Source organism: Euprymna scolopes, chromosome 17 (genome assembly GCF_053919585.1).
Source record: "Euprymna scolopes isolate OS-2025 chromosome 17, ASM5391958v1, whole genome shotgun sequence".
Taxonomy (NCBI): domain Eukaryota; kingdom Metazoa; phylum Mollusca; class Cephalopoda; order Sepiida; family Sepiolidae; genus Euprymna; species Euprymna scolopes.
The window spans coordinates 120593821-120612678 of record NC_136498.1 but is presented as its reverse complement, the minus strand read 5'-3'; the positions used below and the strand labels follow the sequence as shown (position 1 = coordinate 120612678).

At 38.3% G+C, this 18858-nt stretch overlaps 1 protein-coding gene across 7 annotated transcripts in view; it reads left to right on the top strand.

Moving 5' to 3' along the window:
* LOC145296942 (brefeldin A-inhibited guanine nucleotide-exchange protein 1-like) overlaps positions 1 to 18858 on the top strand; it is a 259000-nt gene that overhangs the window by 163148 nt on the left and 76994 nt on the right. For 5 of the 7 annotated variants that reach the window (XM_080143149.1, XM_080143148.1, XM_080143152.1 and 2 more), the window contains 2 exons: positions 6346 to 6432; positions 13720 to 13836. In XM_080143149.1, coding sequence (XP_079999275.1) covers positions 6346 to 6432; positions 13720 to 13836 — 204 coding nt within the window. The remainder of the gene's footprint in view (positions 1 to 6345; positions 6433 to 13719; positions 13837 to 18858) is intronic. The other 2 variants (XM_080143154.1, XM_080143153.1) reach the window with 1 other exon arrangement.

Genomic DNA, 18858 nt, shown 5'->3' with positions numbered 1-18858 from the left:
AAGAAATGGCAAAAACACTAGAGGATGACCTCCAATCTGTAGTGGAATGGGGACAAAAATGGATGGTCACATTCAATGCTACCAAGACTAAACTGGTTTCCTTCAATAATTACAAGAAACCTTCTCTGCCACCAATAGCAATGGCCAGTGACTCCCTGTCTGAGAGTAGATCTTTCAAAGTGGTTCGCCTAACGTTCACAGGAAACATGAGTTGGAACAATTATATTGAAAACATTGCCAGGGCCGCTGCGCAGAAGGTAGGCTCTCTCTACCGTGCTAGAAAACTACTGACACCTGAAAGTATCCTGTACCTCTATAAGGCCACCATTCGCTCATGTATGGAGTATTGTTGTCACATTTGGGCTGGTGCATCTGCTGCTAGTCTCTCGCTCCTAGACAAGGTTCAAAAGAGAGTCACCAATCTGATAGGCCCTGAACTGGCATCTAAGCTTCAGCCTCTGTCCCATTGACCAAACGTTGCATCCCTCTGCCTGTTCTACAAGTATTTTAATGGTGAATGCTCTGACGAACTGCAGACACTTGTGCCCCCACGACGTAGACACCCTCGACAAACCCAACAGGCAGCTAAATCCCACCCCCACACAGTAGAGATCCCTAGATGTAAAAGATCTTTCTACTCCAGTAGTTTCTTGCCTAGAACCGCTAGACTCTGGAATTCCATTCCAGGTCCCTGCTTCCCCAACTGTACTGACATGCAGAAGTTCAAGTGTAACATGAACCGACATCTTGCTACCCAAATCCCAACATAGTTCCCCAGTAGTTGCTGCCCCTGATAGTAGCCCCCTACACCACAGTGGCAATGTGCCTTGTTTGAGGTGAAAATGTAATAAAAAGAATTTAAAAAAAAAAAATGCCGTTCTTAATGTGGGGGTGGAGTTTATTCCGCAAGAAATGATGTTGAGTAAACGTTTGCATCTCGTAGACTCAACCACACACATCGCATGCTCACTATTAGAAATTACGATGTATAATACAGGTATTTATATCTCAAAAACTATTTGTCTGTGCTAATTTTACCTGCAATATTTAGTCAGCATAGCCGAAAACCTTTAAAAGTTGTCGATTTATTGAAAAATGTTGAGGCTTCTTCAGTTGGCGTAATGGTGAACTTTGACCAAAAATTCATACTAGAATAGTCCCATGATGATCTGTAGTATAAATGGATAAAGTACTAAGTAAAAGTCCATTCTAAATGACACTCTTCTGGAGGTTGAAGGTTCAATCCTCAGTGTGGGCGATACTCAGAAGAATACGATTGCAAATTACTTAAGACTTCTACCTGGTCATGGCTGATGAAACGAGAACATGCTACCCTTATGGATTAAATAAGAGTTTCATTCAAAATTCCTTACAGATTATGAGGTTGACAGAAAGATTCCAGAGTTTGACAAGATGCCTGAAGAAGGCCAGAAGTGACATTGGCCAAAATGTTGGTAAACTTCACTCAACAACTGAAATAACCTTTTTGTTTAAATTTATATTTTTTACAATTCATAATGGAAGGAAAATAATTTTTATCAGTCCTGACTGTATTACTTTTTGAAGTGCCGTCCTATTAATGTCTTTCCAGTCATACTGTTAAGTTTCATAGCAATTTGTCCATAAGTAAAGACATTCAAATGCAATTCATTTTTAAAAATTTTTTTAACTTTTTTTTTTTTTTTAAGTTCCTTGGAGGAAAAATTAAAATTTGGAAAATTCTTAACCGCATATCAAGAATTAAACATTAAAAGTAAAATAAAAGTGATTGTAAATTGTTTCGTAAAAATGTCAGAAAAAAAATCTGGGTGTGTTGGGGTACTTATGCTACATTAATATTCATTTGATTACAAGAGAAACAGAAATGTGAAAATAAAATTGGAAACAGCTGTTTTTTTTTTTTTGTTTTTTTTTTTTTTAAATTTCGCAAATGAAAGGTTTATTCAATTTAAAGTAAATGGATAAATGTTTGAAAACAATTACCACTTGTTTAAATGAAAAAGAAAACAGATATTAATGATACATGTGTATCATTTTTATCACAACTTGATATGAAGAAGTGGGTGGAAGAAAATGAAAGGTTAGGAAAAGGAGAGGAAGTAAGAAAATGCAGATGAAAAGGAAGTAAGAGGGGGAGAGAGAGAAGAGGATAAAAAGATGAATGAAAGCTAAAAAAAAAAAAACTTTTTTTTTTTTTTTTTTTTTTTTTTTTTTTACACAGTGATCACCACTTATCAAGGCCCGGAAGCCACTCAGGGATAAGGGTTATTGCAAGTACATTACGTTAGTGTGGAGATTTGATAAGTGTTTACTTAAGGGGGCGGTTCATTAGGAATTTGTTAACATTAGACTTGAAGACATCCAAGTTGTAGTCCGGAGGGAACCAGGCAGACGGAACAGAGTTCCACAGGCGTGCAGTTCTAAGAAAGAAGCTTTGTTCATGGAATCCGCGTTTTGATTTAGGCACAGATATAGAGTGGGGGAAATTTTTCACAGTGGATTCAGCTAGACGGGTGTTTTTCGTGAAAGATTGGCGAGGGGGGACTAGGGATTGGAGTTCAGACGAGCACCTGCCATGAAAATAACGATAAAACAAGGATAGGCTCGCAACGTCTCTTCTGTGGGAGAGGGGTTGCAGGGTAGAGAAAAGGGCATCCCCCACTAAACCACAAAGTCTATTTTGTACTCTGTCAAGACATGATAGGCTGTTTTTGGCAGCTCCTGCCCAGATATGGCAACAGTATTCCATCCTTGGCCGTACTTGGCTTTTATATAGATAGAGAATTGCATCAGTAGTGAGATATCTTCTGGAGCGGTAGAAGGATCCCACCATCTTTCCAGCGACCGAGTATATGTTTTAAATATGTATAAAGAAAGAAAAAAAAACTTATAAAGTAAAATGACTTTACTGCATCCCAGGCACCGTTGGGTATGGACAGCTAGTATTTTTATATATAAAGAAAAGTCAGCTGTATTCTCGACATTAGATCTACATAGTATTGCATCTGACGAATCGATATTTGATTCTAACTAGCCACTGATTCAGGAATTTTTCAGTATGCATTTGTTACATAAAATCGAAATAGCAATCAATTTATATTCCATTATATATTATATTCAATTAGTAAGGGGCTACTATTTGGGATAGTGTTAACAATGCACAATGCACTGTAGGGAGTTAAGCAGCGAGATATCTGTTCACATTACATTTAAACCTGCAGGTTAGTGAAATCAGGGAAGCCAAAAACAGGGAGGGAATTCCAAAGTCTAGCATTCTAAAAGAAGGAACTATTAGAGTAGAAAGCTTTTCAGCATCTAGGGACTTCAACAGCGAGGGGTGGGATTTTGTTGCTTGTTGGGTTAGTCGGAAATATGCATGCCGAGGAGGCACAACTGCTATGAGTTCGTCAGAGCACATTCCATTAAAGTACTTGTCAAACAGGCACAAGGATGTGACATTACAGCAATGGGACAGAAGATGGAACTTGGCTGATAATGTGGGACCCATTAGATTTGAGACTCTGTTTTGGATGCTATCTAAGAGTGAGAGACTGGTATAAGATGCTCCAGTCAAGATGTGGCCATAATACTCCATGCGTTTTTTTTTTTTTACAAGGTAGTCACCGCTTATCAAGGCCCGGAAGCCACTCGGGGATAAGGGTCATTGCGTGTACAGTATGTTAGTAGTGGAGATTTGATAAAGTGTTTACTTAAGAGGGCGGTTTATCAGGAATTTGTTTATGTTGGACTTGAAGACATCCAAGTTGTAGTCAGGTGGGAAACAGGCAAACGGAAGAGGCGTACACTTCTAAGAAAGAAGCTTTGTTCATAGAATCTACATTTTGGTTTTGGCACAGATAAAGAATGGAGAAAATTTTTGACTGGTTTCAGCTAGATGGGTGTTTTTTGTGAAAGATTGGCATGGGGGGGGGCAGAGATTGGAGCTCAGACGAGCACTTGCCATGGAAGTAAAGATAAAACAAAGATAGGCTCGCAACGTTTCTCCTGTGGGAGAGAGGTTGCAGGGAAGAGAAAAGGGCATCCACCACTAAGCCACGAAGTCTGTTTTGTACTCTGTCAAGGCAGGATAGGCTATTTTTAGCAGCTCCTGACCAGGAAAAAAAAAATTTTTTTAATAGAACTGTAACATCGTCTAATCAACAATGTTCTAGATCCTATGAAAAATGTTTTCAACAAATTTTAGCTGACTTCTACTTCACAGAAGCGCTTAATAGTAAAACAAATAAAAAAGATGCAGTTATAAATAAATAAAGAAAAATATATCATAATATAAATTACTAAGACAATTTCCAGATATTTTCATTGTCAATTTGTCTTTTTTTATAAATCTTGTAATAAACAAATGTGAAATCTTGTGTAATTTCTATGGATCCAACTACTTTCAGGAAAATTCCATGGTTAATTAAAGAAAATGTTAAAATTTTTTTTCATTTTATCCATCTTCTATCTAGTATCCCTGAACTTTCGGTCCTGGATATGACCTTAAACTATATCCAGTGGTGAGGCCCCAGCTTGTGGGCTTTGGAGCCACCCTTTAATTACCATTGCTCCCAGGTCCACTCTGACCCGGAGTGGTAGTACCTGTTAGGGTTCCAACTATGGGTTAAATAGAAACCGACTTGAAAACAACAAATATATTCTATTAAAAAATTTTTCTTCAAAATCTTTGGATTCGGCATTAAATAACCCGAAAAGGGTTGATACGCTGTAAAACAAACACAACCAACCAACCAACCCTGCACTTTCCCAATAATTAACAATTTTACATGAAAATTAAATCATATTACTATATGAATACTTAAATCTTAAATAAGAAAACAGAATCTAGGTTGTCTTCGATGGCCGTACATCAAAACAATATGAAATAAATGCAGGTGTGTCACAAGGGTCAATCTTTGAACCTTTATTATTCCTGATATTCATAAATGACTTCCTTGATAAAATTGTCTCCAAGATGGTTATATGTGCTGATGACACCATGTTCTATAACAAGACACGAGGGAAAAACAAATGAACACATATCTAAGGAAATGGCTAAAACCTTAAAGGAAGACCTCCAGTCTGTAGTGAAATGGGGACAAAAATGATTGGTAACATTCAATGCTGCCAAGACTAAGCTTCTTTCCTTTTATAATTACAAGAAACTTCTCAATGACTGATAGCCAGAGCAAATGATACACTACCTGAAAACTCTTCATTCAAATTCCTCGACTTAACATTCACAGGCAACATGAATTGGAGCAATTACATCGAGAGCATTGCCAAAGCTGCTTCGAAGAAGGTTGGCTTTCTCTACCATGCTAGAAAGTTACTCCCACATCTTGTATGAAGCCATAATTTGCCCATGTATTGTTGTCACATCTAGGTTAGTGCATCTGCCACTAGTCTCTCATTCCTAGGCAGGGTTCCAAAAAAGAGTCACCAACCTAATAGGTCCCGCATTGTCAACCAAAGTTCAACCACTGTCCCATCACCAAAATGTTGCATCCCTGTTTGTTTTACAAATATTTTAATGGGATGTGCTCTAACAGTCATTTTTCATTTTAGTTTTTTTTTATTTTAACTAGCATTTCAGCCTGGCGTTGCCCGGGTGTATGGAGGTGTATGTTGAGCAAAAAAAAAAAAAAAAGTGGTCAATTTTTTTAACTTTGACCCCTATTATGACCCCTTAACATTTATTGTTTTGGGCTCAAATCAAGTTATTAAGTTAGATCCATGTCCAGGGAACCTATATCTAAAATTTAAAGTGTTTAGACCCAAAATTGTCGGAGGAGTTTGGTAGAGTTCTCAAAGGTCAAATTGTTGAACTTTGACCCCTTACCAGCCAAATTTCTGGCAGAAAACCGATCAAAGATTTTCCCAAATTTCAGTACCCTATATATCAAATTTAGAGTCAGCAGACTTAAAATTAAGTTATTGCGTAGGGAAATGTACACAGACACACACACACACGTTCACTTTTATAGATATATAGATTGTTTTATTTAATGAATACAAGCTAAAATGAGATTTAATGAAAAATGCTTTAAAAAAAATAGATTTTGATATTTTTATTTCAGCCATTTTTCATATCATGTTTTTTTTTGTTTTTTTTTTTTTTAAATGTTTTGCTCTAACATTTTCCACCAGTTCTGAAAGCAAATTATTTTTTTCTTCTTAACTAATCGTTTTTTTTTTTTTTTTTAACTCCGAAGTAGACATTTTTTCGAAATAACACACCTGGAAAAATGTGATCCTAACCCTTATTAAAATGATACTGAAATAAATATTGGTCTTACAATTACATTTTCCTTTTTCATTTCTGTTTTTTTTTTTTTAATGTAGGTGAGAAAGATAAATCTAATGATGAAGAATGCGCAGAGACCGTTGTGCAGTCGATTTTGAATGATATTGTTGACAGGGTCACGGAAGGTAAACTTCATTTACTCTGTCGTATAACCCTCCCCTCCTTTCTACTCACACATTCAATGCTGTTTTTAAATTTTAACTGAATTTTTTACTCATTTCATTGGATATTGCTATTGAGCTTTTTCTTAACTTTTTTAGCTTCTTTATTCTTACCCTTCCTCCTCCCTTTTTTCTCTTTTTTCTTCCTTTTCACACTTTTTCATTTTACCCCTTTTTTCAGCCTTCTTTGCCCTTTCTTCCCACTCTTTCTCTGCCCCCCCCCCACTTTCTCTATGCCGTCCCCCCCACTTTCTCTATATCCCCCCACTTTCTCTATGCCCCCCCCCACTTTCTCTATGCCTCCCCCCACTTTCTCTATGCCTCCCCCCACTTTCTCTATGCCTCCCCCCACTTTCTCTATGCCTCCCCCCACTTTCTCTATGCCTCCCCCCACTTTCTCTATGCCCCCCCCACTTTCTCTATGCCTCCCCCCCCACTTTCTCTATGCCTCCCCCCACTTTCTCTATGCCTCCCCCCACTTTCTCTATGCCTCCCCCCACTTTCTCTATGCCTCCCCCCACTTTCTCTATGCCTCCCCCCACTTTCTCTATGCCTCCCCCCACACTTTCTCTATGCCTCCCCCCACACTTTCTCTATGCCTCCCCCCACACTTTCTCTATGCCTCCCCCCACTTTCTCTATGCCTCCCCCCACTTTCTCTATGCCTCCCCCCACTTTCTCTATGCCTCCCCACACTTTCTCTATGCCTCCCCCCACACTTTCTCTATGCCTCCCCCCACACTTTCTCTATGCCTCCCCCCACACTTTCTCTATGCCTCCCCCCACTTTCTCTATGCCTCCCCCCACTTTCTCTATGCCTCCCCCCACTTTCTCTATGCCTCCCCCCACTTTCTCTATGCCTCCCCCCACTTTCTCTATGCCTCCCCCCACTTTCTCTATGCCTCCCCCCACTTTCTCTATGCCTCCCCCCACACTTTCTCTATGCCTCCCCCCACACTTTCTCTATGCCTCCTCCCACTTTCTCTATGCCTCCTCCCACTTTCTGTATGCCTCCTCCCACTTTCTCTATGCCTCCCCCCACACTTTCTCTATGCCTCCCCCCACACTTTCTCTATGCCTCCCCCCACACTTTCTCTATGCCTCCCCCCACACTTTCTCTATGCCTCCCCCCACACTTTCTCTATGCCTCCCCCCACACTTTCTCTATGCCTCCCCCCACACTTTCTCTATGCCTCCCCCCACACTTTCTCTATGCCTCCCCCCACACTTCCCTATGCCTCCCCACACTTTCTCTATGCCTCCCCCCACACTTTCTCTATGCCTCCCCCCACACTTTCTCTATGCCTCCCCCACTTTCTCTATGCCTCCCCCACTTTCTCTATGCCTCCCCCCACTTTCTCTATGCCTCCCCCCACTTTCTCTATGCCTCCCCCCACTTTCTCTATGCCTCCCCCCACACTTTCTCTATGCCTCCCCCCACACTTTCTCTATGCCTCCCCCCACTTTCTCTATGCCTCCCCCCACTTTCTCTATGCCTCCCCCCACTTTCTCTATGCCTCCCCCCACTTTCTCTATGCCTCCCCCCCACTTTCTCTATGCCTCCCCCCCACTTTCTCTATGCCTCCCCCCACACTTTCTCTATGCCTCCCCCCACACTTTCTCTATGCCTCCCCCCACTTTCTCTATGCCTCCCCCCACTTTCTCTATGCCTCCCCCCACTTTCTCTATGCCTCCCCCCATTTTCTCTATGCCTCCCCCCACACTTTCTCTATGCCTCCCCCCACACTTTCTCTATGCCTCCCCCCACACTTTCTCTATGCCTCCCCCCACACTTTCTCTATGCCTCCTCCCACTTTCTGTATGCCTCCTCCCACTTTCTCTATGCCTCCTCCCACTTTCTCTATGCCTCCTCCCACTTTCTCTATGCCTCCCCCCACACTTTCTCTATGCCTCCCCCCACACTTTCTCTATGCCTCCCCCCACACTTTCTCTATGCCTCCCCCCACACTTTCTCTATGCCTCCCCCCACACTTTCTCTATGCCTCCCCCCACACTTTCTCTATGCCTCCCCCCACACTTTCTCTATGCCTCCCCACACTTTCTCTATGCCTCCCCACACTTTCTCTATGCCTCCCCACACTTTCTCTATGCCTCCCCACACTTTCTCTATGCCTCCCCCCACACTTTCTCTATGCCTCCCCCCACTTTCTCTATGCCTCCCCCCACTTTCTCTATGCCTCCCCCCACTTTCTCTATGCCTCCCCCCACACTTTCTCTATGCCTCCCCCCACACTTTCTCTATGCCTCCCCCCACTTTCTCTATGCCTCCCCCCACTTTCTCTATGTCTCCCCCCACTTTCTCTATGCCTCCCCCCACTTTCTCTATGCCTCCCCCCACTTTCTCTATGCCTCCCCCACTTTCTCTATGCCTCCCCCCACTTTCTCTATGCCTCCCCCCCACTTTCTCTATGCCTCCCCCCACTTTCTCTATGCCTCCCCCCCACTTTCTCTATGCCCCCCCACTTTCTCTATGCCTCCCCCCACTTTCTCTATGCCTCCCCCCACTTTCTCTATGCCTCCCCCCACTTTCTCTATGCCTCCCCCCACTTTCTCTATGCCTCCCCCCACACTTTCTCTATGCCTCCCCCCACACTTTCTCTATGCCTCCCCCCACACTTTCTCTATGCCTCCCCCCACACTTTCTCTATGCCTCCCCCCACACTTTCTCTATGCCTCCCCCCACACTTTCTCTATGCCTCCCCCCACACTTTCTCTATGCCTCCCCCCACACTTTCTCTATGCCTCCCCCCACACTTTCTCTATGCCTCCCCCCACACTTTCTCTATGCCTCCCCCCACACTTTCTCTATGCCTCCCCCCACTTTCTCTATGCCTCCCCCCACACTTTCTCTATGCCTCCCCCCACACTTTCTCTATGCCTCCTCCCCACTTTCTCTATGCCTCCCCCCCCACACTTTCTCTATGCCTCCCCCCCCACTTTCTCTATGCCTCCCCCCCACTTTCTCTATGCCTCCCCCCCACTTTCTCTATTCCTCCCCCCACACTCTTTCTCTATGCCTCCCCTCCACACTCTTTCTCTATAACCTGACTTTTTCCCTATCCCTAACCCCCACGCCACTCTTTCTCTATGCCCCCCTCTTTTTCTCTCTCTCTCTCTATTTATCCCTACCCCTTTCTATCTCTTCTATGTTTTCTCTACTCTTCTCCCCATTGTTCTCCACCTTTATACCTTAATATTGTTAAAAATTAAACTAAATTATTTATTTTCATTTTTGATACTTTGACTGAATTCAACTATTTATACGTAAAAGCATTTCCCCTAAATGCTAGTTCAAAATAATTTTTTACTTCACCAATATGATAAACCCACCATATGGTGAGCGACAAAAATTCTTTTTTCAATACAATTATCCATAGACACATGTTTCATCTTAGGACTCCTCAGAATGGCTGTAATTTAGCAAGATTCAAAATGGAGACTGATTGAGAATTTTTCATTCCACTAATGTGGCTCAACTTTTCTAATACATTTGCATATCATCGCAGTTTAAAAATGCAAATTCTAGAACAAGATGAAACGTTTACAACAAAATGAAGAGATTTGAAATGTCTTCATTTTTTTATTTCTATATAAACTATGGTCGTTTATAATTAATAGAATCATAAATGATATAGGAGTCAGTTGCATGATATTGTCCTGACTATCAATCAAATTGAAAAGAAATATGGATGCTAGTAGTTATAACAAGTGTTAATGGCTATATAAATATATCTTATGTAGATTTGGATCCATGACTAATACATTGGAATCTAAAAAAAAAAAAAAGAATCCATAAAAGTTAAATTTAACTTGAAAATCCTATTGAAAAAAATAGCATGGTCCATAAACTGCACAAGTACCAACAATATCTATTTCTTTGTCTATGTATCTGTCTGCCTATGTGCATGTATCCATCTTAGTCTCTCTCTCTCTCTCTCTCTATATATATATATATATATATATATATATATATAATGAGTAAATGGTAAATGATAAAAAAAATCCTGTAAAAGTGCTCAATACTACAGTAGAGCAAAATTTCTTTATTACCGTTTTTTGGTCTGTTTAGTTACATGTTTCCACTACCAAATGGAATTCATGATTCGATAGTTTCGTCAGACTTCACAGATTGAATGTTTATTAAGCATTCTGCAAAGTCTGATGAAACTACCATATTGTGAATTCGATTTGGTAGTGAAAATATGTATAACTAAACAGACCAAAAAAATGGTAATAAGAACATATATACGTTTTTAAAATCGCTTCATAAGTCATTCCCAAAAGAAAAATTGTTTCAAAATCATTTTGATTCGGACCTGGAATCTAAATACAGTGTAACCTCTAGATATGAAATTAATTGATTCCGGCTTGGCTTTTGTATCTTGAAATTTTTGTGTCCTGAAAGATGTTTGTGTTTAATCTATTCCAAGCCCTATGGAAACCTCCATTAAATTTTATAAGGGTAAAACCAGAATGAAACAAAATCTAATTAGTATCTAACCTAACTGTTGACTTGTGATTTTTGTTTTACTTTTCTTCCAAATATGAAATTCTATTTAATAAAAAATACAACTGAGAAATATAAACACATTTTTTTTTAATCGTTATTTTAATTATTATTCGTAAGGTCACGACCTCCATCAAATCTATGAGCACGCAGGCGTGCATAAAAAGGATTCAAAGTGAAATGGATTATTTACTTTCTTATAGCTAATTTGTGATTTTTAAGAAAAATAACAAAATGCTCCACCCTTTAGAAAAATTTCAGAGGGGTACGATAAAAATTAAAACAGAAAATGTTTCTTTAATCTATATTCTTTAAATGTGGTAAAAATTGTACTGTGTACATGAATTTTTCAATTTTAAAAATAATCTTAATTGGGGCGGGGGGAGGGGGGTATAAAAAATTAATTCAAGTCCAAGGTGAAAAATGTTTTCTCAGATAAAAATCAGCATAGGTACTTCTAGAAAATTGTTGAAAAAATTTGAATCAAATAAAACCCTGATTAAAAATAAATATATATTTTTGAAGAATTAAGTGAAAAATAATCTGTCACTCATATCTTTTATATCCTGAAAAATTTTTTCATATGCAGGGACAAAAATATGTTCACATCACGTTTTGTAAGCTGAAAATTTTGTAAGCAGGGATTTTTTTTTTTTACTAGAGGTTTCATTGTAGTTACAAAGCTAACAAAGAAAATGATAATATTTTTTTGCTTTAAGTTAAACAAAAACACAATGTCTTCATGTAAGACAATGGAATATATAATCGTTGAATAATACCTGCCCCCAGGACAGGTAAAATTAAACTCTTGAACAGAACAGTTTGCACCACTTTTCTGTCCCCTGACAAAGATTCAAATCAAGATGTAATGCTACTAAACCTTATGTCTAGAATCCTTATTCAAATTTTGCTCAAAATCCATTATAAGAAAATGTCTAAAATTTAAATGGTCTTAAAAAGAAATTGAAATTCAGGGAATCTTTCTTCATTGGCATCTAATACCTATGGATCAAATTCAATGGAAATTTGGATTTTCAACTGGTGCATTATACACACGTTATGCCCTCTAAAAACCTTTTTAAATACTCTAAAGAAACTGAAATGTAGGAATGGTTATAGTCGGTTAATGTAGTTCCTAATTTTCTGGCATAGCGTTACCAGAAGTAATGACAAAGCAAATCAGTTCTTTCACTTCTATTGTTCTTCAGTATTTCTATTGTGAAGCGATTTATTGAAATAAAATATAAAAAAAGGATATTATTGAAAATTATACAATAAAAATTAACAAAATTATACAGATAAAAATAACACAATTAGTCTTTATTTTAATAACAAAATTTTAAAAAGTAAAAGTTTTTATTTGATTTGAAATGTAATGAAATTATAAAAATAAGTTTTTGTTTTTTAATTTAAAAAATAAGTTTTTTTATTTGAATTTATATACTAAATATGTTTATGAACGTATATAAATAAAATTATTGAAATTAAAATAACAAATGAAATCACTGAAAGTAACAAAATTTTAAGCATCATAAAAAAAAGTATCCAATATATATAATAAAAGTAAAGTAACGGATTTGCCTTGTCATTGCCTTCGGTAGCGTTCCGCAGAAAATTAGGAAGTACATTATTGACTATAACCTGCAGGGAATATTTATTGATTGTTGTCTTATACCTATTATTAAAATTTAACAAAAATCAAGTGTCTGAATTTTCATAAAGGGCTTTCACTCCATTTTGTATAAAACTAAATATAACCCTCATTTTTACCCTTTATGCATTACAGCTGTGTTTAAAAATTTATAATCATCAGTTAATTAGATTAATAATGGATTGTGTACATAAAAATATATAAACATATACACATACCTAACTTTTATAAGGCCCTGTCGGTGGGGCATTAGAATATGCCGACTCCCCCCCCCCCCCCTGCAGAGGGTAAAAGTCCCTCAATGGGGGTCCTGGATATGACCTTAAACTGTCCAGTGGTGAGGCCCCAGCTTGTGGGCTTTGGGGAGTGTGGAGCCACCCTTTAATTACCATTGCTCCCAGGTCCACTCTGACCCGGAGTGGTAGTACCTGTTAGGGTCCCAACTATGGGTTAAATAGAAACCAACGTGAAAACAGCAAATATATTCTATTAAAAAAGTTTTTCTTCAAAATCTTTGGATTCGGCATTAAATAACCCGGAAAGGGTTGATATGCCGTAAAACAAAAACAACCAACCAACTAACTTGTATAAATAAACTAGCAACTTTAATATATTTGGTGTTTTCATTTATCTGAAGAACCTGGAAACTTGAGTCATTATCATCCAGTTTTGTTATTTAAGATGTCGCAAGTGCCTCAAACTCTGAGATGGGCGACACCAGGCAATCTGTCGTGCCTTTTCTCCATACAGTCATATTACAAGTGGTCAAATCGCTTTGTGTGCACTCAAGGCAGATTTTTCTTGGTCTTAAGTAAATAGACAACATATTTAAAAACAAAAGAAAAAAATTCTTTTATTTTTAAAATGTTTTTGTCCTAAATTTAATCCTCATGAAACTGAAGGTACCCCCATTTCTGTTTTTACCCCATCCATTTTGTGTATTGCTTTCTTTTGCTTAACCTTGTTCTCTCGAGTGATTAATCATAAATTTGTTTTCTTTTCTCTCCGCCTTTTCCGCTTCCTTTTCTTCCTCCTCCGCCATCTCTACTCCTCCTGCCACTTCTAACTCGTAGAGGAAGACAACAAGAAACTTGTGAGGGCCGCCTCTGGCGCATCTGCTAACCCATCGACTGAGCAGACAAAGAATTCACCTTCATCCTTTACGGCTACTCTTTCCCCCGTTTTGGGAGGTGAGGAAAACAAAAGCACCTGCAATTGCTCAATTGGTCACTGCTTATCTCGTCTCATTGTCGTCTCCTCTTCCCCACCCTTCCTGTTGCATTAGCTTGTGTCATTTGTTGTAACCTGCTTGGGAAATGTGAGCTTATATTTGTGAAATGGTTTTGCCCACTGTAACCCCACCTACCTATTTTACACTACAGCTGTTCAGCATCCTAACCTAACCAATTAGACTCTTGGTAGATCCTTATTACACCACCACATCCTTATAATGCTCTCCCAACCTCCTGGCTTGCCAACATTTCTCCCTCCCCCATACACACAACTAACCAGATTTGAATGACACACCCTCTCCATACCAAGATTATCCCTGTAACACTGTATTCACCCCAGACATTTTCTGTGACGGTGTCTTCAACCCCCCCCCCAACCTTACCTGTGACAGTGTCTTCACCCCCCCCCCCCCAGACCTTGCCTGTAACAGTGTCTCCACCCCTCGAACTTTGCGTGTGACGCCCTCTCCACCCCTCCGAACTTTGCGTGTGACGCCCTCTCCACCCCTCCGAACTTTGCGTGTGACGCCCTCTCCACCCCTCCGAACTTTGCGTGTGACGCCCTCTCCACCCCTCCGAACTTTGCGTGTGACGCCCTCTCCACCCCTCCGAACTTTGCGTGTGACGCCCTCTCCACCCCTCCGAACTTTGCGTGTGACGCCCTCTCCACCCCTCCGAACTTTGCGTGTGACGCCCTCTCCACCCCTCCAAACTTTGCGTGTGACGCCCTCTCCACTCCGCCGAACTTTGCGTGTGACGCCCTCTCCACTCCGCCGAACTTTGCGTGTGACGCCTTCTCCACCCCTCCGAACTTTGTGTGTGACGCCCTCTCCACTCCGCCGAACTTTGCGTGTGACGCCTTCTCTACCACTAGACTTTCTCTACACCCTACAACACCTTCCTCTCTGTAACAGCCCCCCCCTCTCCTTCAGTACCCAAGATTTACTGGTAAATCCCTTTTTGGTAACTCCCTTTTTACCTCCAGAATTGACATTTTCAGGTACATCCTTGTTTGTTTCAGAGCTGCTTGGGTAAAAGTTGAACAAACTGTGTTCATTGCTCAACATAATTGCTTTTTTGCTTTTCTCTTTTCAATGTCAGATCAATCCCATTCTCTTTTTTTTTAATGTCAACATCACGACAACAATTGTAAACGAGTTCTGGTACATGATTGACTTTACATGAATGCGAGTGCATACCTTTCCTGACGGCATTAATGCATAAACTACCGCAATGGTTCCAACTGGATTTGCAATTGGAATAACCAATTCTATAATCTGTGCTCGTAGCCATATTGCCAATCATGCACCCCTGCTTCTTTGGTGCTGGTAGATATAAATTAATATGCATGGCTTTCTGTCGTGGAGACTTGGGGCCCATTTAGGTTTGTGTTGGGGGTTGGTCTACTCTTACAATGTGGAAACTGGCTAATCCACAGGAATATTTATTGGGACTTTGGTTTACTGGTGTGCGTTGCAAGTTTATGATGGTGGTTAACTCGTTTAGTTTGAAAACTAGGAAAAGGACATACTGACGAGTAAAATCATTTAACAAAATTGGGATAAATGGTGCATGTTTTTAATAATGGATTAAATATTTCAGATCTAGATGATTTCTCAAGTGTGGGTATGTCGAGATATATATATATATATATATATATATACTAGCAGGGGTGCCCGGCGTTGCTCGGGTGTTTGGAGGTGTATGCTGTGCAAAAAAAGCAAAAAAACAAAAAAAATGGTTAATTTTTTAAAATTTGACCCCTATTATGACCCCTTAAAATTTATTGTTTCGGGCTCAAATCACTTTATTAAGTTAGATCCAGGTTCAAGGAACCTATATCTAAAATTTCAAGTGTCTAGACCCAAAATTGTCGGAGGAGTTTGGTAGAGTTCTTAAAGGTCAAATCGTTGAAATTTGACCCCTTAACAGCCAAATTTCTGGCTGACACCCGTCACATCGATTTTCCCAAATCTCAGTACCCGGTATTTCAAATTTCGAGTCTATAGACTAAAAATTGACAGTTATTGTGTAGGGAAATGTACACAGACAGACAGACACACAGACAGACAGACACGTTCACTTTTATATATATATATATATATATATATATATATATATATATATATAATATTTTTTAACAAATCTTAATTATATTTATATTTACAGTGTTTCATGCTTATGCAGTCATAAGTGTAGGAATAGATAATTACTGCTGGTTCGAAGATTTGAACCCAGTCACAAAGCCACCCTTGACTTCGTAGGCTAGCATTCTATCTTAAGGCCACCAGCAATTAACACAAGAATTAAGGGAAATAAGTGCATATAAATCAGTGGGTATACATAGTAAATAATTAAAGTATTCAATGACCGAAAGTCAGAATTTTACATTTGCACAAGTTGATCGCTTCTTAATTCCCCTCTTTATATATATATGTATGTGTGTGTATGTGTGTCAACATAATTAAAGGAATAAATTATAAGATGGCCAACATAATGAAATTTGGAATATAGACTTTTGTAATTTGTTTGTTATATGCTCTGTAATTACATTGAGCTTCATAAATTAAGACTGGTATAAATAAAAGGTGAAATATAAATTGAAAAAAATATTTTCACAGAAAAAAAAATATATATATATATTGTTTATTTTAATCACTGTCTTAATTGTTTGAGTCACTGATCGTCTGTTCTCTGCTTTAATGGATGACCACATATGGGATTTCTCCTGGATGTCTGTAAACTGTTTATGTGGATGATGTCATCCGTTTGTGACCTCATTCATTGTGCATAAAAATGAACACGATCCACAAAAAAGATTTTGTCATATACAGATTGGTACACCACCTTCTTGTCATTTTACCAATATTGAGTAATGTTGAGCATGACTTGTCCACCAAGTTTTAAATTATGAATATTCATCAGTCTTTGTTTTATCCATGTCCAATAAAGCATATCTGGATATGACATGCAAAATTATCAATAACTTTGACACACCCCTCTTTGCACTGCCATGATTTTTACAAATAGTCCTGGGATTATTTTGATAGACTGTGAGATGATGTTACAGATAAAAATATGTGGGTTATAGTTCAGTGAGTGTGAAACCCAGTCAGGATCATATCATTCACTGATGAGACAATCATTGTTTTATTGAATGTCAATAAAATGAATGCTGTTGGACATTTATGATTGAAACTTGTTGGGCAAGTCACACATCGACTGAAGTTTATTTTTATCTAATATGATTGAATTGCAAAACTGATTGTAAATTTTATCAATGATTTCTTATGTGGGAGGGTTAGATTCACTAACTTATGTGGGATAATTTATATAAGAGAAGGAAAACTGAAATGTTAGTTTTTATTTGTTTATCCTGGGATTTCTTATCATTGAGTTTAAACAATTCCAGAACAGAAATTTGAGTCAGAGATTGCACAACCCTTGCTTCACTATAAACTCTTCAGTACACAAGTATCCTTTCAGGGAGTATCCATCGTTTTTCTAAACAGATTGGGGGGGGGGGATCCAACACTGTAATTACTGCATTACGAAGACTAATTTAAAAGTTTTGATGGGTTGAGGCATTATTTTTTAGAGCAGTACTGTTTGAATATCATCAAACAATTGCGGGAATTTTGGTTTGCATGTTTGCATTGTTTGTTGAATCTTACCAAAATATTCTGTACATAATGTTCATGTTTTTCTTATTCTTTTCTTTGATGTCTTATTGGTTTTGTTTGTTTGTTTTTGTTTGTTTGCATTGTTTGTTTTTGTTTGTTTGCATTGTTTGTTTTTGTTTGTTTGCATTGTTTGTTTTTGTTTATTTGCATTGTTTTTGCATTGTTTGTTTTTGTTTATTTGCTTGTGTTTGTTTGTGGTGTTGTTTGTTTGTGTTTGTTTGTTTGTGTTTGTTTGTTTGTGTTTGTTTGTTTTTGTTTTGTTTTTTTCTTTTTGTTTGTGTTTGTTTTTGTTTTGTTTTTTTCTTTTTGTTTGTGTTTGTTTGTGTTTTTGTTTGTGTTTGTTGTGTTTGTTTTGTTTGTTTGTTTGTTTTGTTTGTTTGTTTTGTGTTTTTGTTTGTATTGTTTGTTTTGTGTTTTTGTTTGTATTGTTTGTATTTTTGTTTGTATTGTTTGTGTTTTTGTTTGTATTGTTTGTGTTTTTTGTATTTTTTTGTTTATGTTTTTATTTTGTTTAGTTTGTTAGTTTGTATGTTTTTGTTTGACTTGTTTGTTTGTTTTTACCATTTCTTTCTTTTTATTGTTTCTTTATTTTAATAAATATTTCAAAGTATTGAATCAGTCAGAGATAAACAAATGAAAAGTTGACCACATGTTCTGCCACTATTTCTATGCTTAAATAACTAAGTTGTAGTTTCGGACTCATTCTGTTTTATTTTCACAGATTGTCAAAATAATGAAGATGGTGCATTTCTAGAAAAATGGAGAGTATCAAGCAGTCATCCGGTTTCTCCATCTGAAATCCATCAAAATATAGTTCTGACTTAAGGAGAGGACACTCTTAAGTGCTGGGTTGTTGAATCATGTGTTGGTAATAATGAAATATTTTCATTTGAATTCAACAGCAATGTGCTCAACAGTGGCTGATGTAGAGCAATCCAGCACTCACAGTTTCACTCTATCATTATACATTTCAGATTATGATGTGGCTAATTGTGGATGTCTTCCTGATACAGAATTTTCTCTATGTTCTACAATTACATAAGTTCCTGCACGTGGACAACATGCAAAAACAAAAATAAAAAACAGAATGTGTTCGAACCTACAAACTTGGTAGTTAAGCTTATAAATATTGGTAGAATACAAGGAGAGTTTCTTTATCTCACAGATGTGCGTGAGTGTGAGGTATCTCGGTACTTTTCATTCACCCAAGTGATGCTGCTAGATGAGTGTCCTGCATCCTTATTGCATAAAAATCTAAAAGGATATGTTAACAATCCTATATCTGCATCCGAAGGAT